The sequence below is a fragment of the Phyllobates terribilis genome, unplaced genomic scaffold (assembly GCF_046119375.1).
Source record: "Phyllobates terribilis strain yellow unplaced genomic scaffold, ASM4611937v1 Scaffold_36__1_contigs__length_13169755, whole genome shotgun sequence".
NCBI lineage: Eukaryota > Metazoa > Chordata > Amphibia > Anura > Dendrobatidae > Phyllobates > Phyllobates terribilis.
In genome coordinates this window covers 3690233-3710534 of record NW_027362796.1, presented here as the reverse complement: position 1 = coordinate 3710534, position 20302 = coordinate 3690233, and the positions used below count along the sequence as shown (strand labels likewise).

At 41.7% G+C, this 20302-nt stretch overlaps 2 protein-coding genes across 3 annotated transcripts in view; one reads left to right on the top strand and one right to left on the bottom strand.

The window, feature by feature from the left end:
* Positions 1-20302, bottom strand: part of LOC141182798 (gastrula zinc finger protein XlCGF66.1-like) — a 362704-nt gene that overhangs the window by 66449 nt on the left and 275953 nt on the right. The gene's annotated exons all lie outside the window — the stretch shown is intronic.
* LOC141182792 (uncharacterized) overlaps positions 1-20302 on the top strand; it is a 100524-nt gene that overhangs the window by 17475 nt on the left and 62747 nt on the right. The window contains exons 1-6 of one of the 2 annotated variants that reach the window (XM_073660903.1): positions 617-964; positions 8973-9122; positions 9252-9431; positions 9506-9629; positions 9713-9810; positions 10009-10099. In XM_073660903.1, coding sequence (XP_073517004.1) covers positions 9045-9122; positions 9252-9431; positions 9506-9629; positions 9713-9810; positions 10009-10099 — 571 coding nt within the window. In that variant the 5' untranslated portion in view covers positions 617-964; positions 8973-9044. Of the gene's footprint in view, positions 1-616; positions 965-8972; positions 9123-9251; positions 9432-9505; positions 9630-9712; positions 9811-10008; positions 10100-20302 lie in introns of those variants that run through there. The other variant, XM_073660902.1, reaches the window with a different exon arrangement.

The following is a 20302-nucleotide window of genomic DNA, read 5'->3' as shown; positions in this document are numbered from 1 at the left end:
TATTGTATTGGGTAGGTGATGAGCAGTGCCTGGTTTTCTCCACACATACCGCTTAGAATTATTACCAAAAAGTTCTATCTTCATCTCATCAGACCAGAGAATCTTATTTCTCATAGTCTGGAAGTCCTTCATGTGTTTTTGAGCAAACTCTATGCAGGCTTTCATATGTCTTGCCCCGAGGAGAGGCTTCCATCGGGCAACTCTGCCATAATGGCCCGACTGGTGGAGGGCTGCAGTGATAGTTAACTTTGTGGACTTTTCTTCCATATCCCTATTGCATCTCTGGAGCTCAGCCACAGTGATCTTGGGCTTCTTCTTTACCTCTCTCACCAAGGCTCTTCTCCCACAGTTTGGCTGGATGGCCAGGTCTAGGAAGACTTCTGGTGGTCCCAAACGTCTTCCATTTAAGGATTATGGAGGCCACTGTGCTCTTGGGAACCTTGAGTAAAGCAGAAATTCATTTGTAACCTTGGCCAGATCTGTGCCTTGCCACAATTCTGTCTCTGAGCTGCTTGGGCAGTTCCTTTGAGCTCATGATTCTCATTTAGTCTGACATGCACTGTGAGCTGTGAGGTCTTATATTGACAGGTGTGTGCTTTTCTGAATCAAGTCCTATCAGTTTAATTAATCACAGCTGGACTCCAATGAAGGAGTAGAACCATCTCAAGGAGGATCACAAGGAAATTGACAGTATGTGACTTAAATATGAGTGTCTGAGCAAAGGGTCTGAATGCTTATGACCATGTGATATTTCAGTTTTTCTTTTTTAATAAATTTACAAAAAATGTCTACATTTCTGTTTTTTTTCAGTCAAGATGGGGAGCAGAGTGTACTTTAATGAGAAAAAAATGAACTTTTTAGAATTTACCAAATGGCTGCAATGAAACAAAGAGTGAAAAAAATAAAGGGGTCTGAATACTTACCTTGACTTCTCCAAAGCGTTTGATACCGTGCCACACAAAAGGTTGGTATATAAAATGAGAATGCTTGGTCTGGGGGATAATGTGTGCAAGTGGGTAAATAGCTGGCTGAGTGATAGAAAGCAGAGGGTGGTTATCAATGGAGTAAGCTCAGGGTGTGTCAGGGTTACTAGCGGGGTGCCTCAAGGGTCTGTCTTGGGCCCTATATTATTTAATATATTTATTAATGATCTAGTGGAAGGGTTGCATAGTAAAATAGCAATATTTGCAGATGATACTAAACTTTGTAAAGTAGTTAACACAGATGAGGATAGGGCACAGCTACAGGAGGATTTAGATAAATTGGGGAGTTGGGCCAAAAAATGGCAAATGGGGTTCAATGCCGATAAATGTAAGGTCATGCACATGGGAAAGAAAAACAGCAGTCACCCATACATATTAAATGGGAAACCGTTGGGGAAATCTGACATGGAGAAGGACCTGGGCTTCTTGGTTAACAGCAAATTAAATTGGAGTGCCCAGTGTCAGGCTGCAGCTGCGAAGGCAAATAGAGTCATGGCATGCATCAGAAGAGGAATAGGGGCATATGATGAGAACATTGTTCTTCCTCTGTATAAAGCGCTGGTAAGGCCGCACTTAGAATATTGTGCACAGTTCTGGGCTCCGGTGCTCAGGAAAGACATATTGGAGCTAGAGAGGGTACAAAGGAGGGCGACTAAGGTAATAAAGGGAATGGAGGGACTAGAATACCCAGAGAGGTTGTCAAAATTAGGCCTATTTACGTTGGAAAAGAGAAGGCTTAGGGGAGACCTCATAAACATGTATAAATACATCAGGGGGCAGTACAGAGATATCTCCCATGACCTGTTTGTACCAAGGATGGTGACAAAGACGAGGGGGCACAATATGCATCTGGAGGAAAGGCGGTTCCTGCACCAGCATAGAAGGGGATTCTTTACGGTCAGAGCCGTGAGACTCTGGAACTCTCTGGGAGAGGAAGTGGTGATGTCCAACTCACTTAATGAGTTCAAGAGAGGCCTGGACGCCTTTCTTGAGAACAATAAAATTACATCTTATGCTTAGTGATAGTTAATTAATCCAGGGATTTAATCTGACTGCCAGATTGGAGTCGGGAAGTGAATTTTTCCTCAATGATGTAAATTGGCCTATACTGCATGGTTTTTTTTTGCCTTCCCCTGGATCAACGCTGTGGAATAGCTGCCGTGCACAAGAAATAGGCTGAACTGGATGGACGCTTGTCTTTTTTCGGCCTTATAAACTATGTTACTATGTTCCATACCCACTGTGTGTGTGTGTGTATATATATATATATATATATATATATACACAGTACAGACCAAAAGTTTGGACACACCTTCTCATTTAAAGATTTTTCTGTATTTTAATGACTTTGAAAATTGTACATTCACACTGAAGGCATCAAAACTATGTATTAACAGATGTGGAATTATATACTTAACAAAAAAGTGTGAAAGAACTGAAAATATGTCTTATATTCTAGGTTCTTCAAAGTAGCCACCTTTTGCTTTGATGACTGCTTTGCACACTCTTGGCATTCTCTTGATGAGCTTCAAGAGGTAGTCACCGCAAGTGGTCTTCCAACAATCTTGAAGGAGTTCCCAGAGATGCTTAGCACTTGTTGGCCCTTTTGCCTTCACTCTGCGGCTCTGCTCACCCCAAACCATCTCGATTGGGTTCAGGTCGGGTGACTGTGGAGGCCAGGTCATCTGGCGTAGCACCCCATCACTCTCCTTCTTGGTCAAATAGCCCTTACACAGCCTGGAGGTGTGTTTGAGGTCATTGTCCTGTTGAAAAATAAATGATGGTCCAGCTAAACGCAAACCGGATGGAATAGCATGCCGCTGCAAGATGCTGTGGTAGCCATGCTGGTTCAGAATGCCTTCAATTTTGAATAAATCCCCAACAGTGTCACCAGCAAAGCACCCCCACACCATCACACCTCCTCCTCCATGCTTCACGGTGGGAACCATGCATGTAGAGTCCATCCGATCACCTTTTCTGCGTCGCACAAAGACACGGTGGTTGGAACCAAAGATCTCAAATTTGGACTCATCAGACCAAAGCACAGATTTCCACTGGTCTAATGTCCTTTCCTTGTGTTCTTTAGCCCAAACAAGTCTCTTCTGCTTGTTGCCTGTCCTTAGCAGTGGTTTCCTAGCAGCTATTTTACCATGAAGGCCTGCTGCACAAAGTCTCCTCTTAACAGTTGTTGAAGAGATGTGTCTGTTGCTAGAACTCTTTGTGGCATTGACCTGGTCTCTAATCTGAGCTGCTGTTAACCTGCGATTTCTGAGGCTGGTGACTCGGATAAACTTCTCCTCAGAAGCAGAGGTGACTCTTGGTCTTCCTTTCCTGGGGCGGTACTCATGTGAGCCAGTTTCTTTGTAGCGCTTGATGGTTTTTGGGGAGACTTTCAAAGTTTTCCCAATTTTTCAGACTGACTGACCTTAATTTCTTAAAGTAATGATGGCCACTTGTTTTTCTTTACTTAGCTGCTTTTTTCTTGCCATAATACAAATTCTAACTGTCTATTCAGTAGGACTATCAGCTGTGTATCCACCAGACTTCTGCACAACACAACTCATGGTCCCAACCCCATTTATAAGGCAAGAAATCCCACTTAATAAACCTGACAGGGCACACCTGTGAAGTGAAAACCATTTCCGGTGACTACCTCTTGAAGCTCATCAAGAGAATGCCAAAAGTGTGCAAAGCAGTCATCAAAGCAAAATGTGGCTACTTTGAAGAACCTAGAATGTAAGACATATTTTCAGTTGTTTCACACTTTTTTGTTAAGTATATAATTCCACATGTGTTAATTCATAGTTTTGATGCCTCCAGTGTGAATGTACAATTTTCATAGTCATGAAAATATAGAAAAATCTTTAAATGAGATGGTGTGTCCAAACTTTTGGTCTGTACTGTGTATATATATATATATATATATATATATATATATATATATATATATATATATAATATAATATAATATAATATAATATAGGAAAAAAGTATTTAGTCAGCCACCAATTGTGCAAGTTCTCCCACTTAAAAATATGAGAGAGGCCTGTATTTGACATCATAGGTAGACCTCAACTATGAGCGACAAAATGAGAAAACAAATCCTGAAAATCACATTGTCTGATTTTGGTGGAAAATAAGTAGTTGGTCAATTACAAACAAGCAAGATTTCTGGCTCTCACAGACCTGTAACTTCTTCTTTAAGAGGCTCCTCTGTCCTCCACTCATACCTGTAGTACTGGCACCTGTTTGAACTTGTTATCAGTATAAAAGACACCTGTCCACAACCTCAAACAGTCACACTCCAAACTCCACTGTGGTGAAGACCAAAGACCTGTCGAAGGACTCCAGAAACAAAATTGTAGCCTCGCACCAGGCTGGGAAGACTGAATCTGCAATAGGCAAGCAGCTTGGTGTGAAGAAATCAACTGTTGGAGCAATAATTAGAAAATAGAAGACCTACAAGACCACTGATAATCTCCCCTGATCTGGGGCTCCACACGAGATCTCACCCCGTAGGTCAAAATGATCTCAAGAACGGTGAACAAAAATCCCAGAACCACACGGGGGGACCTAGTGAATGACCTGCAGAGAGCTGGGACTAACGTTACACAGGCTACCTTCAGTAACACACTACACCGCCAGGGACTCAGATCCTGCAGTGCCAGACATGTCCCCCTGCTTAAGCCATTACATGTCCAGACCCTTCTGAAGTTTGCTAGAGAGCATTTGGATGATCCAGAAGAGTATTGGGAGAATGTCACATGGTCAGATGAAACCAAAGTAGAACTGTTTGGTAGAAGCACAACTCGTCGTTTTTGGAGGGGAAAGAATGCTGAGTTGCATCCAAAGAACACCATACCTACTGTGAAGCATGGGGGTGGCAACATCATGCTTTGGGGCTGTTTATCTGCCAAGGGACCAGGACGACTGATCCGTGTAGATAAAAGAATGAATGGGGCCATGTATCGTGAAATTTCGAATGCAAACCTCCTTCCATCAACAAGGTCATTGAAGATGAAACGTGGCTGGGTCTTTCAGCATGACAATGATCCCAAGCACACCGCCAGGGCAACGAAGGAGTGGCTTTGTAAGAAACATTTCATGGTCCTGGACTGGCCTAGCCAGTCTTCAGATCTAAACCCTATAGAAAACCTTTGGAGGGAGTTGAAAGTCTGTGTTGCCCAGTGACAGCCCCAAAACATCACTGCTCTAGAGGAGATGTGCATGGAGGAATGGGCCAACATACCAGCAACAGTGTGTGCCAACCTTGTGAAGACTTACAGAAAACGTTTGACCTCTGTCATTGTCAATAAAGGATATATAACAAAGTATTGAGATGAACTTTTGTAATTGACCAAATACTTATTTTCCACCAAACTCTGAAAAAAAAATCTTTCCAAATCAGACAATGTGATTTTCAGGATTTGTTTTCTCATTTTGTCGCTCATAGTTGAGGTCGACCTATGAGGTCAATTACAGGCCTCTCTCATCTTTTAAAGTGGGAGAACTTGCACAATTGGTGGCTGACTAAATACTTTTTTTCCCCACTGTATAATATAGTGTGTGTGTGTTTGTTTGTGTGTGTATGCTAATTATACGTTCTATAGGGCTTCTGAGGGACACAATTGTCGTTCCTTAGGGTGCCAACCTCCTCTTCTAGGCAGCATCAGCTTAGTTTAGGTACGGGATAATCCCGTATCAATCCTTCATTGTTTACATCTGTTTATATACAGTACATCCACAACAAGCCATTGAGCTTGTAATTTTGCTTGTGTTAACCCCTTCATGACTGGGCCATTTTCCATTTTTGCATTTTCTTTTTCTGCTCCCTTTCTTCCCACAGCCATAACTTTTTTATTTTTTGGTAAAAAAACAAAGCCACAATAAGAAGAATTAAAATTCCCCCAAAATTGAAGAAAAAAAGAAAAAAAATTTCTTCTTATTGTGGCTTTGCTTTTTATGTTTACAGTAGGGACTCATAAGCATGAGGACCCTTGACGCGGGTTACGAGCTTGAGTATTTTGCCCAAAATATCGGCCAATACGTCATATATTATATATGCATTTTTATTATTAATGCAGAAGAAACATTCATAAAGTGTTGTGCCTGCTATCTGATGTATATACTTCTCATCAAGTTCTTGTTAAGTGTGGAAAAATTTGCCTTTGGACTTTTCTCTCATTAATCTCCATACCATCTGGTCCGTGCCTGCCAAGTACAGCAGCGGCATGCGGTCTGCAGAGTCGGGAGATATGACTCCACCAGATATACAGTATATATTTATAGATACAGTACAGACCAAAAGTTTGGAAACACCTTCTCATTTAAAGATTTTTCTGTATTTTCATGACTTTGAAAATCGTACATTCACACTGAAGGCATCAAAACTACGAATTAACACATGTGGAATTATATACTTAACAAAAAAGTGTGAAACAGCTGAAAATATGTCTTATATTCTAGGTTCTTCAAAGTAGCCACCTTTTGCTTTGATGACTGCTTTGCACACTCTTGGCATTCTCTTGATGTACAGTTGAAACCAGAAGTTTACATACACTATATAAAGACACACATGCATGTTTCTCTCAATATCTGACATGAAATCAGAATAAACCTTTCCAGTTTTAGGTCAAATAGGATTACCATAATTTACCATAATTTTTAATATTTGCCAGATGAGAGAGACTGTTTTAAGGCATTTTTATTACTTACTGCAAAGTTAAAACATTACATACATTTCATTAGTATTTGGTACCATTGCCCTTAAACTTGTCTTGTGCTTTTTGCATGTTTTTACTATTTCTGCTCTTATCTGGTGTCTTTCTTGTAACATAGGAAAGACTAAGGCCAGAAATAAACACCATAAAACAATGTACATGAAGACTTTGGTATCAATTAATTTCTGTCCGAGGTGTTTGTGTGAACAAAAAAGCTTTTAGAAAAGCCTCAAACTTCTGTGTGTGAATCAGACATGAGATCTAATATGATACAAGATTACAGTCCGGGGAAGAAGGGAAACATTCATATAGACGACCGGTGGAGATGTAGTCGGTGACGGATTCTGGCCCAATATGTTTCTAGAGCCGTAGTAGAAAATGAAGATGCCGTCCTCCTCATGAAGTAGTTATTTCTCATGTCACGTGCAATGAATATCTCCTGCAGTATTGCTAATACTGATTCCAGTGTCTGTAAATGAGACGAGAATTAGCTTTATGAAAGATGAGTCTATGAGAAACGTGTTCAGCTGCAGACTCTGAGGAAGAAACTGCTTGTTGTCTGTGGCCTAAAATACACTGCTCAAAAAAATAAAGGGAACACTTAAACAACAGAATATAACTCCAAGTAAATCAAACTTCTGTGAAATCAAACTGTCCACTTAGGAAGCAACACTGATTGACAATCAATTTCACATGCTGTTGTGCAAATGGAATAGACAATAGATGAAAATTATTGGCAATTATCAAGACACCCTCAATAAAGGAGTGGTTCTGCAGGTGGGGACCACAGACCACATCTCAGCACCAATGCTTTCTGGCTGATGTTTTGGTCACTTTTGAAAGTTGGTTGTGCTTTCACACTCATGGTAGCATGAGACGGACTCTACAACCCACAGAAGTTGCTCAGGTAGTGCAGCTCATCCAGGATGGCACATCAATGCGAGCTGTGGCAAGAAGGTTGGCTGTGTCTGTCAGCGTAGTGTCCAGAGGCTGGAGACGCTACCAGGAGACAGGCCAGTACACCAGGAGATGTGGAGGGGGCCATAGGAGGGCAACAACCCAGGAGCAGGACCGCTACCTCCGCCTTTGTGCAAGGAGGAACAGGAGAAGCACTGCCAGAGCCCTGCAAAATGACCTCCAGCTGGCTACAAATGTGCATGTGTCTGCACAATCAATAAGAAACAGACTCCATGAGGGTGGTATGAGGGCCCGACGTCCCAACACCGTGCAGAACGCTTGGCATTTGCCACAGAACACCAGGATTGGCAAAGTCGCCAATGGTGCCCTGTGCGCTTCACAGATGCAAGCAGGTTCACACTGAGCACATGTGAGAGACGTAACAGAGTCTGGAGACGCCGTGGAGAGCGATCTGCTGCCTGCAACATCCTTCAGCATGACCTGTTTGGCAGTGGGTCAGTAATGGTGTGGTGTGGCATTTCTTTGGAGGCCCACACAGCTCTCCATGTGCTTGCCAGATGTAGCCAGACTGCCATTAGGTACCAAGGTGAGATCCTCAGACCCCTTGCGAGACCATATGCTGGTGCGGTTGGCCCTGGGTTCCTCCTAATGCAGGACAATGCCAGACCTCATGTGGCTGGAGTGTGTCAGCAGTTCCTGCAAGATGAAGGCATTGAAGCTATGGACTGGCCCGCCTGTTCCCCAGACCTGAATCCGATTGAGCACATCTGGGACATCATGTCTCACTCCATCCACCAACGTCACGTTGCACCACAGACTGTCCAGTAGTTGGCGGTAGTCCAGGTCTGGGAGGAGATCCCACAGGAGACCATCCGCAACCTCATCAGGAGCATGCCCAGGCATTGTAGGGAGATCATACAGGCACGTGGCTACACACAATACTGAACCTAATTTTGACTTGTTTTAAGGACATTACATCAAAGTTGGATTAGCCTGTAGTGTGTTTTTCCACTTTCATTTTGGTGGTGACTCCAAATCCAGGCCTCCGTTGGTTAATAAATTTGATTTCCATTGATGATTTTTGTGTGATTTTGTTGTCGGCACATTCAACTTTGTACAGAACAAAGTATTCAATGAGAATATTTCATTAATTCAGATCTAGGATGTGTTATTTGAGTGTTCCCTTTATTTTTTTGAGCAGTGTATATAGGTTTTATTTCTAGATGTAAAGAAGAAAACTAAATACTGTAAAATTATAAATCTCCTCATGTTTTCCCAGATTATCTCCAGTAATTGTATTATTACACAGGATTTTTATGATGTTACATCAGCTCATCGTGTTCTCGTTCAGGTCTCTACAATATCGGATCCTCTCAGTAAAGATCGTCTATACAAGTGAATTTTCCTGATTTATCCATCAAAGATGGAAATGGACAGAGACAAGATGGCGGAGAGGATATTACACCTCACGCTAGAGATCCTCTTCCGGCTTACTGGAGAGGTGAGAGATTCTGATGACGTCTCATTACATCATTCTTATCTATGGGAATAACAGATGGACAGAACTGGGGAGGTGAGGACTCTGGAAATGTCTGTAGTGAGATTTATGAATGTGTCTCTCCATAACCAGGATTACACAGTAGTGAAGAAGACCTCTAGTGGGCGCTGTCAGCACCCTGTGTCTGAGGGATGGGGAAGACCCCTGAGCCCAATCACAGGGCCTCCATCTCACCCCTTCATACATGAGGACATCAATGACCAGAAGATCCTAGAACTCACCTACATGATGATTGAGCTGCTGACTGGAGAGGTGACACTGCTGGAACATTATACAGTAACGCTATGAAGGGATCGGTGGGATGACTGTATCATTGTATATGTCAGGTTCCTATAAGGTGTCAGGATGTTGCAGTCTATTTCTCCATGGAGGAGTGGGAGTATTTAGAAGGACACAAAGATCTGTACAAGGACATCATGATGGAGGTTCCTCAGCCCCTCACATCACCAGGTAATAGACAGGACTAAATACACATGGCCTATAATTATCTGTATGTAAAGAATGAATTCAGTCCCTATATGTGTTTCCTCCAGTTTTATCCAGTAAGAGGACAACACCAGAGAGATGTCCTCGTCCTCTTCTTCCACAGGACTGCAAACAAGAAGATCCCAATGCTCCTCAGGATCATCAGGTAGATGGAGAGAAAGTGTCATGAGATCTCCCCTATGATGTGTAGACAGCTGTGAAGATCTTGTGCTCAGTCTTGTTTTATCCACCAGTATTATATGTTTTATACTTGTGTAATGAGAACGGTGGAGATGGCAGGATTAGAGCTGATCATAGATGAGACTTCTCCATCTGTCTGTGACTTTTACAATATTTGTTTCAGGTTGAAGATCTGACCCATATGAATACTACAGAGACATATGTGAGGGGTGATGAGCGGTGTAAAGAGATGATTCCTACAGATAACCTCCCAGGTGAGTAGTAACCACTAAATGCAGAGAAGTTTCAGATTCTTATAAGTCACCGGCTGTGGCTGCTTTATCGGTTGTGTAGTCCGGCCGTATCACAATCGTGTGATCACCATTTTGCCTCTAGACCACAACATTCTCCTCCACCCAAAACTGTTCAAATGATTTTGGCTATTGAAAGCCCTTTTCTATAGAACTTATAACTTGGAGGATCCACCTACTCCCTGTGATTAGAAGACGCTGACCATTACCTCCTCAGATCTGTAAACTACAAAACCAGATGACAATGTACGTAGAATGTACAGACAGTTTAGAAAATCACTTGAAGAAAATATTCTGATGGGCCTGTAAGAGAAAGCGGAGGGTAATGATGCTGTTGGCTTCCTAGAACCCTGATATCTTATTGGATGAATCTACCTTCTCTCCCTTCTGTGCTGCTGAATGTTCTCATATGGTCCCTACAAGACCAGGTCCAGTTTTAATGACCAAACTTCACTTTTATGATCGACAACATTAAACGTGCAGTGAGGCCAAGTGTGAATTTCTGTACAATAACAACAGAGTTTCCCTTTTGTCCTGATTTTTCAATTTCTTTTAAAACCGACTGACTTCATACAGGATCGCGATTAACTATGCAAAAAACATTACACCTGTGCCATGATATACAGGTGCTTCTCAATAAATTAGAATATCATCAAAAAGTTAATTTATTTCAGTAATTCAAAAAAGTGAAACTCATATATTATATAGAGTCATTACACACAGAGTGATCTATTTCACGTGTTATTTCTGTTAATGTTGATGATTATGGCTTATAGCCAATGAAAACATGAAAGTCATTATCTCAGTAAATTAGAATACTTTATAACAACAGCTTGAAAAATGTTTTTAAAATCCGAAATGATGTCCTACCGAAATGTATGTTTAGTAAATGCACTCAATACTTGGTCGGGGATCCTTTTGCATCAATTACTGCATCAATGTGGTGTGGCATGGAGGCGATCAGCCTGTGGCACTGCTGAGGTGTTATAGCTGCCCAGGTTGCTTTGATAACAGCCTTCACCTCGTCTGCATTGTTGGGTCGGGTGTCTCTCATCCTCCTCTTGACAGTACCCCATAGATTCTCTGTAATAGATTCTCTATGGGGTTAAGGTCAGGCGAGTTTGCTGCCAATCAAGCACAGTGATACTGTTGTGTGTAAACCAGGTATTAGTACTTTTGGCAGTGTGGACAGGTGCCAAGTCCTGCTGGAGAATGAAATTTCCATCTCCAAAAAAGCTTGTCGGCAGAGGGAAGCATGAAGTGCTGTAAAATGTCCTGCTACGCTGACCTACACCAGCAGATGACATGGCTCCCCAAACCATCACGGATTGTGGAAACTTCACACTAGACCTCAAGCAGCTTGGATTGTGGCCTCTCCACTCTTCCTCAAGACTCTGGGACCTTGATTTCCAAATGAAATGCAAAATTTACTTTCATCTGAAAACAACACCTTGGACCACTGAGCAACAGACCAGGTCTTTTTCTCCTTGGCCCAGGTAAGACGCTTCTGGCGTTGTCTGTTGGTCATGACTGGCTTGACACAAGGAATGCGACACTTGTAACACATGTCCTGGATAAGTCTATGTGTGTTGACGCTCTTGAAGCAATGACTCAAGCAGAAGTCCACTTCTTGTGAATCTCCCCCCAAATTTTTGAATGGCCTTTTCTTAACAATCCTTTCAAGGCCGCAGTTATCCCGGTTGCTTGTGCACCTTTTTCTACCACACTTTTTCCTTCCACTCAACTTTCCATTAATATGCTTGGATACAGCACTCTGTGAACAGCCAGCTTCTTTAGCAATGACCTTTTGTGGCTTACCCTCCTTGTGGAGTGTGTCAATGACTGCCTTCTAGACATCTGTCAAGTCAGCAGTCTTCCTCATGATTGTAGAGCCTACTGAAACAGACTAAGGGACCTTTTTAAACGCATAGGAAGCCTTTGCAGGTGTTTTTTGTTAATTATTCTAATTTACTGAAATAATGACTTTTGTGTTTTCATCGGCTGTAAGCCATAATCATCAACATTAACAGAAATAAACACTTGAAAGAGATCACTCTGTTTGTAATGACTATATAATATGAGTTTCACTTTTTTTAAGAACTGAAATAAATTAACTTTTTGATGATATTCTAATTTATTGAGAAGCACCTGTATCTCTAAGCTGTGCGAGGCTGATAGCTGTAATATACTGTAATATTTACACCTGCATGAATGTGTTGGCATGGCTCGAGCCCTGGTATGTTGGATTCACTTGCATAAAATACTGATTGAAATAATGGACAGAATTCACACTAGTGGTCACCACTGATACAGATGGCTAGTATAAATTGGGAAGGGTAAGTAGAAAGGGAAAGATGTGTGAATAAAATTTAACTTTTATTAATATAATTAAAAAACTCTTATTATTTAAACTTTTTGTGAATAAATATTCATACATCAAATGATGTATATAGGGCTACTGCTGTGTAGTTATAAGCAGTTCTAGCCCACAAGTTACTTATTTCAAATGTGAGGACACAAGAATAAATTATCCACAGCCGATGTCCCTATAATTATTGGCTGGGTGTTATAAATTGTGTGTCCCAAGTATCCCAACACTCTTCGTCATAAGGTTTAATAATTGTAAATTCCATATGTGGGATGCCGTAAAAATGTGAGGGATAATGGTTGATTCTCCACCAGTGAGCCTTAATGGCTTCTTTTATTCTCTGCACTGTTAGTGAATTATTAACAGTATACAAAAATAAGATATTATACTTGTGCGATCTCACTGCTATAGATGACATTAAAGAGACAGCTATATAGCTGAACTTGCATCTATGGGCCAAGCACTAATCTAATGTGGGTAATATATGCGGTTAATACCGCTGATCTGTCCAATCATACCCATAAAGATAAGAGTGCTCATTTACTCCCACCGCATATACATCCTAGCTGTGTGCGAGTGGTCTGCTTGCAGTCACTGTTATTTGTTGCAGAGATTAAACGTACAGATAACTGCCAGTGTGTATCATTAGTTTCACGTGGAGATCAAAGCACCCTATCTCCCCCACAGCGTTCTCACTCAAGTTACCTGCAGGTAATCTGCACGCTGTCAATGCCGCTTCATATATTGAGCCGGCAGGATAAAAGTAATTTATTGTAGAGATCGTGCAGTTAGCTGCCAGTTTGTATCACTGGCTAGAGCACGTGGAGAGCAAAACACCTTATCTCCCCGACAGCGTTCTCATTCAGATTGCGTGCAGATAACCTGCACGCGGTCACTGCCGCTTTGTATATTAAGCCGGCAGAGTAGAGATCAGAGATTAGAGTGAGATAACAACGGCACCTAACATGACAAAGAGTGGTGTGTGGATCCTGGAGTGTGTCACCACATTTAGAATATAAGAGTAAACATCCCTGACGCGCGTTTCGCCGTGATTACCGGCTTTTTCTAAGGGGAGATAAGGTGTTTTGCTCTCCACGTGCTCTAGCCAGTGATACAAACTGGCAGCTAACTGCACGATCTCTACAGTAAATTACTTTTATCCTGCCGGCTCAATATATGAAGCGGCATTGACAGCGTGCAGATTACCTGCACGTAACTTGAGTGAGAACGCTGTGGGGGAGATAGTGTGTTTTGATCTCCACGTGAAGCTAATGATACACACTGGCAGTTATCTGTACATTTAATCTCTGCAACAAATAACAGTGACTGCAAGCAGACCACTCGCACACAGCTAGGATGTATATGCGGTGGGAGTAAATGAGCACCTTTATCTTTATGGGTATGATTGGACAGATCAGCGGTATTAACCGCATATATTACCCACATTAGATTAGTGCTTGGCCCATAGATGCAAGTTCAGCTATATAGCTGTCTCTTTAATGTCATCTATAGCAGTGAGATCGCACAAGTATAATATCTTATTTTTGTATACTGTTAATAATTCACTAACAGTGCAGAGAATATAAGAAGCCATTAAGGCTCACTGGTGGAGAATCAACCATTATCCCTCACATTTTTACGGCATCCCACATATGGAATTTACAATTATTAAACCTTATGACGAAGAGTGTTGGGATACTTGGGACACACAATTTATAACACCCAGCCAATAATTATAGGGACATCGGCTGTGGATAATTTATTCTTGTGTCCTCACATTTGAAATAAGTAACTTGTGGGCTAGAACTGCTTATAACTACACAGCAGTAGCCCTATATACATCATTTGATGTATGAATATTTATTCACAAAAAGTTTAAATAATAAGAGTTTTTTAATTATATTAATAAAAGTTAAATTTTATTCACACATCTTTCCCTTTCTACTTACCCTTCCCAATTTATACTAGCTATGTTGGATTCACTTCACGTCATAAATTACATTATCATAGAATCATAGAATGGTAGAGTTGGAAGGGACCTCCTGGGTCATCTGGTCCAACCCCCTGCTCAAAGCAGGATTCACTAGATCATCTCAGACAGATGTCTGTCCAGCCTCTGTTTGAAGACGTCCATTGAAGGGGAACTCACCACCTCTCGTGGCAGCCTGTTCCACTCATTAATCACCCTAACTGTCAAAAAGTTTTTTCTAATATCTAATCTGTGTCTCCTCCCATTTAGTTTCATCCCATTGCTTCTAGTCTTTCCTTGTGCAAATGAGAATAAAGATGATCCTTCTACAATGTGACAGCCCTTGACATATTTGTAGACAGTTATTAAGTCTCCTCTCAGTCTTCTTTTTTGCAAGCTAAACATTCCCAAATCCTGCAACCGTTCCTCATAGGACATGGTTTGCAGACCAGTCACCATTCTGGTCGCTCTTCTCTGAACTTGCTCCAGTTTGTCGATGTCTTTTTTAAAATGTGGTGCCCAAAACTGTACACAGTATTCCAGATGAGGTCTGACCAAAGAGGAGTAAAGACCGATAATGACTTCACGTGATCTAGACTGTATGCTTCTGTTAATACATCCCAGAATTGTATTTGCCTTTTTTGCTGCTGCATCACACTGTTGACTCATGTTCAGTCTATGATCTATTAGTATACCTAAGTCTTTTTCACATGTACTGTTGCTTAGCTCTATTCCTCCCATTCTGTATATGCTTTTTTCATTTTTATTGCCCAGATGTAGTACTTTGCATTTTTCCCTGTTAAAAACCATTCTGTTGGTTGCTGCCCACTGCTCCAGTTTATTTAGGTCTTTTTGAATCCTCTCTCTCTCTTCTCTAGTATTAGCTATCCCTCCTAGTTTTGTGTCATCAGCAAATTTAATCAGTTTACCCTCAATTCCTTCATCTAGATCATTGATGAAGATGTTGAACAATACAGGTCCCAGGACGGAGCCCTGTGGTACCCCACTTGAGACATTCATCCAGCTGGATGTGAAGCCATTTACAACCACCCTTTGAGTCCGATCACTAAGCCAGTTATGAATCCACCTAACAGTTGCCTGGTCCATTGCATACTTGGTCATTTTTTCAATAAGGATGATGTGAGATACTTTGTCAAATGCTTTGCTGAAGTCAAGATATACTATATCTACAGCATTTCCCTGATCCACCCAGTCAGTGATTCTGTCATAGAAGGAAATTAAGTTAGTCTGACATGACTTGTTAGTTACAAACCCATGCTGACTCTGGTTAATCACTTCATTCTTATCCATGTACTTACATACATGTTGTTTAATAATTTGTTCAAAGATCTTTCCTGGTATAGAAGTCAGACTCACCGGCCTATAGTTCCCTGGGTCCACCTTCTTCCCCTTTTTGAAGATAGGAAAAACATTTGCTCTTCTCCAGTCTTCTGGGACTTCTCCTGTTCTCCAAGAATTTTCAAAGATTATGGAGAGTGGTTCTAAAATTTCTTCTACAATCTCCTTCAGTACTCTGGGGTGTAATTCATCTGGACCTGGAGACTTGAACTCATTTATGTTAGCTAAATATTCCCTCACAATCTTTCTGTTTACTGATAACTTGGATTCCTCTATTCCTTTAAAAGGACAGTGAAGATCAGTTGATGTTACATTTTCTTTCTGAGAGAAAACAGATGCAAAATAGGAATTAAAAAGTTCGGCCTTCTCAACATCCTCTCTTACCATTTCTCCATTTTCATCCTGTAAAAATCCTATAGCATCTTTGACTTTTCTTTTACTTTTGACATACCCCCAAAATCCTTTTTTATTGCTTTTGACATCTCTTGCAAGCCTTAATTCATTGTCAGCTTTAGCTAACCTGATACGTGCCCTACAGGATCTGCAGACTGCATTATAATCTTCTTTAGATATGCCTCCCTCTTTCCATTTAATAAACATTTCTTTCTTTCTTTTTAGCATGTGTTTAAGTTCTGTGTTCATCCATCCTGGTTTCCTTAAATGCTTCCCATTCTTCCTACTTTTCGGGATTGTTAACGATTGTGCTTTGAGAATCTCATTTTTAAAAATTTCCCATCCTTCCTGGACATTTTTGTCCTTAAGGACATCCAGCCATTGGATCCCTCCTATTCTCTTTCTGAGTCTCTTAAAATCTGCCTTTCTAAAATCTAACCTTGAAGTTTGAGTCTTCACATGTCTTCCTCCTCTAGTTATCCAAAATTCTATAATAGCATGATCGCTGCCTCCTAGGGTCCCAGCCACCTTTACCTCCTCAACCATTTCCTCCCTGTTTATAAGGATTAGATCCAAAGTAGCAGATCCCCTTGTTTTCTCCCCTACCTTTTGGAAGATAAAGTTGTCAGCAAGAGAGGATAAGAATTTGCTTGACCTGTTAGTTTTACTTAAGAGAGATTCCCAACAAATGTCTGGATAGTTGAAATCTCCCATGACCACTACGTCATATTTTTTGGAGAACTTGGTCATTTGATACATAAAGAGTTCATCCATATCTTCAGCTTGCCCAGGTGGCCTGTAGTAAATGCCTACAATGGTGTCCTTTCCGTTGTTCTCTCCTTGTATTCTTACCCAAACAGTTTCCACAGAACTCCCAGTCTCTGAAGCTTCAATCTCTGTGCAGATATACGCTTTTCTAACATACAATGCAACACCTCCTCCTCGTTTATCAAGTCTGTTTCTTGCAAATAAGTTGTATCCTTTTAGCCTTTTATTCCAATCATGTGTATCGTCCCACCAAGTTTCAGTGATTCCAATGACATCATATTCCTTTTCCTGCATTAGTAGTTCCAATTCTCCTTGTTTGTTGCCCATGCTTTGTGCATTTGTATAAAAACATTTTAGTTTGTGATTGGTTTCTCTTCCTCCCATATTTTTATTATTTAGATTTTTTTGTCTTTGTTCTTCTTTTCCACTTCCAGTAGCAGAGATCTCAATAGTATTTGTCAGCTGTATGGCTTTTTCTGGCCTTTTGCTTCCCTTCCCACATTGTTCTAGTTTAAAGCTCTTCTGATGAGTGTAGCAAGGCGACTTCCAAATACATGTTTTCCAGTCTTCGTAAGGTGCACCCCATCTCTAGCAAGTAGTCCATCGTATAGGTAATTCATTCCGTGATCCAGAAATCCAAATCCTTGTTGACGGCACCATCGACGTAGCCAGTTGTTCACCTGTAGAATCTTATTCCACCTCATTGTTCCATGGCCATCCACTGGGAGGATGGATGAGAAGACCACCTGCGCTCCCAATTCTTTCACTTTCTTGCCTAAGTCTTCAAAGTCACTGCAGATGGTTTCCAGGTCCTTTCTTGCGGTGTCATTTGTCCCCACATGTATTAGCAGGAATGGGTAGTGATCTGTAGGTCTGAAGAGTCTTGATATCCTGTCAGACACATCTTTAATTTTTGCTCCTGGAAGACAGCACATTTCTCTTGAGGTTATGTCTGGTCTGCAGATAGCGGCCTCTGTTCCTCTTAACAGGGAATCCCCCATGACCACCACTCTCCGTTTTTTCTTCACAACGTTCTTCTTTCTCCATCCAGGAGGATTCTGAGGGCTTACAAGGTTATTCATTGCTGGCAAAGTCTTATCTTGCTGTATTTCTTCATGGTTCTCCTGTGTGAGAGCCTGGTACTGGTTCCTGAGCAGTATGGGTGCTGACTGCCTCTCGATCCTCCTGCTTCTGTGGGTCACATGCTTCCATTCCTCTGTTTCGTCAGGTGCAGTTCGAATTTCTTCTCTTTCTGAATCATGAAGAGATAATTCTGCTCTGTCTAAGAACTCTTCACCTTCCTTAATGATTTTCAAGGTAGTTAACCTCTCTTCTAGATTTCGCAACTTTTCCTCCAACAGGGACACAAGCTTGCATTTCTGGCATGTGAAGTCTGGCTTTTCCACTGGCAAGTCTGTGAACATGTAGCAGGATATGCAGCTCACCAAATGGCTCCTGGACTCTTCCATGTTCTTATTGTTAATGTTCTGAAAACAGTGAAAAAAGCTTAAAAAAAAAGCTTCAAAATATCGGCGCGCGGTTTACTGATGTCCTCTTTTCAGCTCCAACAGCCAAAATCCAGTGTTCTTTGAGCTCGCGGAGACTCTTCACTTACCCCAAAATGCAGTGGGAATATGCAAATTATCTCCTCAGGACTCTTCCCCTGGTTTACCGATGTCCTCTTTTCAGCTCCAACAGCCAAAATCCAGTGTTCTTTGAGCTCGCGGAGACTCTTCACTTACCCCAAAATGCAGTGGGAATATGCAAATTATCTCCTCAGGACTCCTCCCCTGGTTATGTTTTCAATCCTAAGGAATTCAGATTACTGCACAATCTCTCCTGAAATGGGAGCACTAATACTTTCTCTACTCTTCTGATCAGGTTATTGTAGCTCCAGTGGTCCACCATAAATAAGTGTAAGTCCGCTTTAATGTTGGAGTTCTCCCCTCATACATATGTTCTTGTTGGCGATGTAACATATTTTTTATGTCTTTTTTTCCAGGTTCATTCTGTATGATAGTTTGATTGTGGTGGGATCGGCCGGCCTCACTTATGTGAATCTGTAACTCCCTGGTAGTCTTTCAAAAAAGGTCTCCATTACCTCTTCCCAATGCCCGAGGTCTAAATATAAGACACCTCAGCTCTGCACTATTATAAAAAGTTCATTTAAAATGTCTAATATTTCTTCTTGAAACTCATCTGACAGAAAATATTGGCACTTAGCGATAATTTCGATTGCCAAGAGCCACATGCTCTAATTACCCGCGAGAGGTTTCACCACTATTTACTCATTTTTTTTACTAAAGAAGCCTGTTCAGCTTGATTTCTTCAGTAGATGTGTTATGGTCTATAGTCACAGTTTTGCCCATCACCCCTTTAACTTCTTTAAAGGAAAGCTCTCGTCCCCTGGGAGATGTGAGACCTCTAATATGGTCATACAGGTTATAGAAAAGTAAATCTATACATACCTGTAGGGCACATAGTAGAGGTCTGCTTGCAGTGAAATTGAGTTTTATAAAGTCTGTCTTCATATGCTTGGCGTCCCCCGGACACCAAGAAATCCCCGCCTATCTCTTTAGTTAGCCCAGAAATCCCCGCCTATCTCTTTAGTTAGCCCCGAAATTCCTGCCTATCTGCTTATTTAGCATGTTCCCCCCCTCCCCTGCACGTCACAGGGCCCTGTGATGTGCGCTCTTGTCACTCACTTCCCACTCATGCGCAATACGACGCTCACATCAGGAGCGCTTTGTTTCCTCCCGGCCTGTTTGTCTCTGCACTGTTCCGCAGTGTTCTGGCGCACCGGGGAGGCTGCATCGGGGAGCCTGCGCACCAGAACACTGCGGAGCAGTGCAGAGACAAACAGGCCGGGAGGAAACAAAGCGCTCCTGATGTGAGCATCGCATTGCGCATACGCGGGAAATGAGTTAAACCAGTGCACGTCACAGGTCCCTGTGATGTGCAGGGGAGGTGGGGAACATGCTAAATAAGCAGATAGGCGGGGACTTCTTGGCGTCCGGGGGACGCCAAGCATGTGATAACGGATTTTATAAAACTCCATTTCACTGCAAGCAGACCTCTACTATGGGCCATACAGGCATGTATAGATCTACTTTTCTATAACCTGTATGCCCATACTATAGGTCTCAAATCTCCCAGGGGGTGGCAGATTCTCTTTAACCCCTCTACATGGATCTGGACTTACACAGAGACCCCTAGCTTGGGCCACTGTGTTACCTGCTGTTCTGTTGTGTCAGATGGGAAGAATAGTCAGGTATTCGGGTCAGAACCAGGAGGGCAGAGAAAATACAAA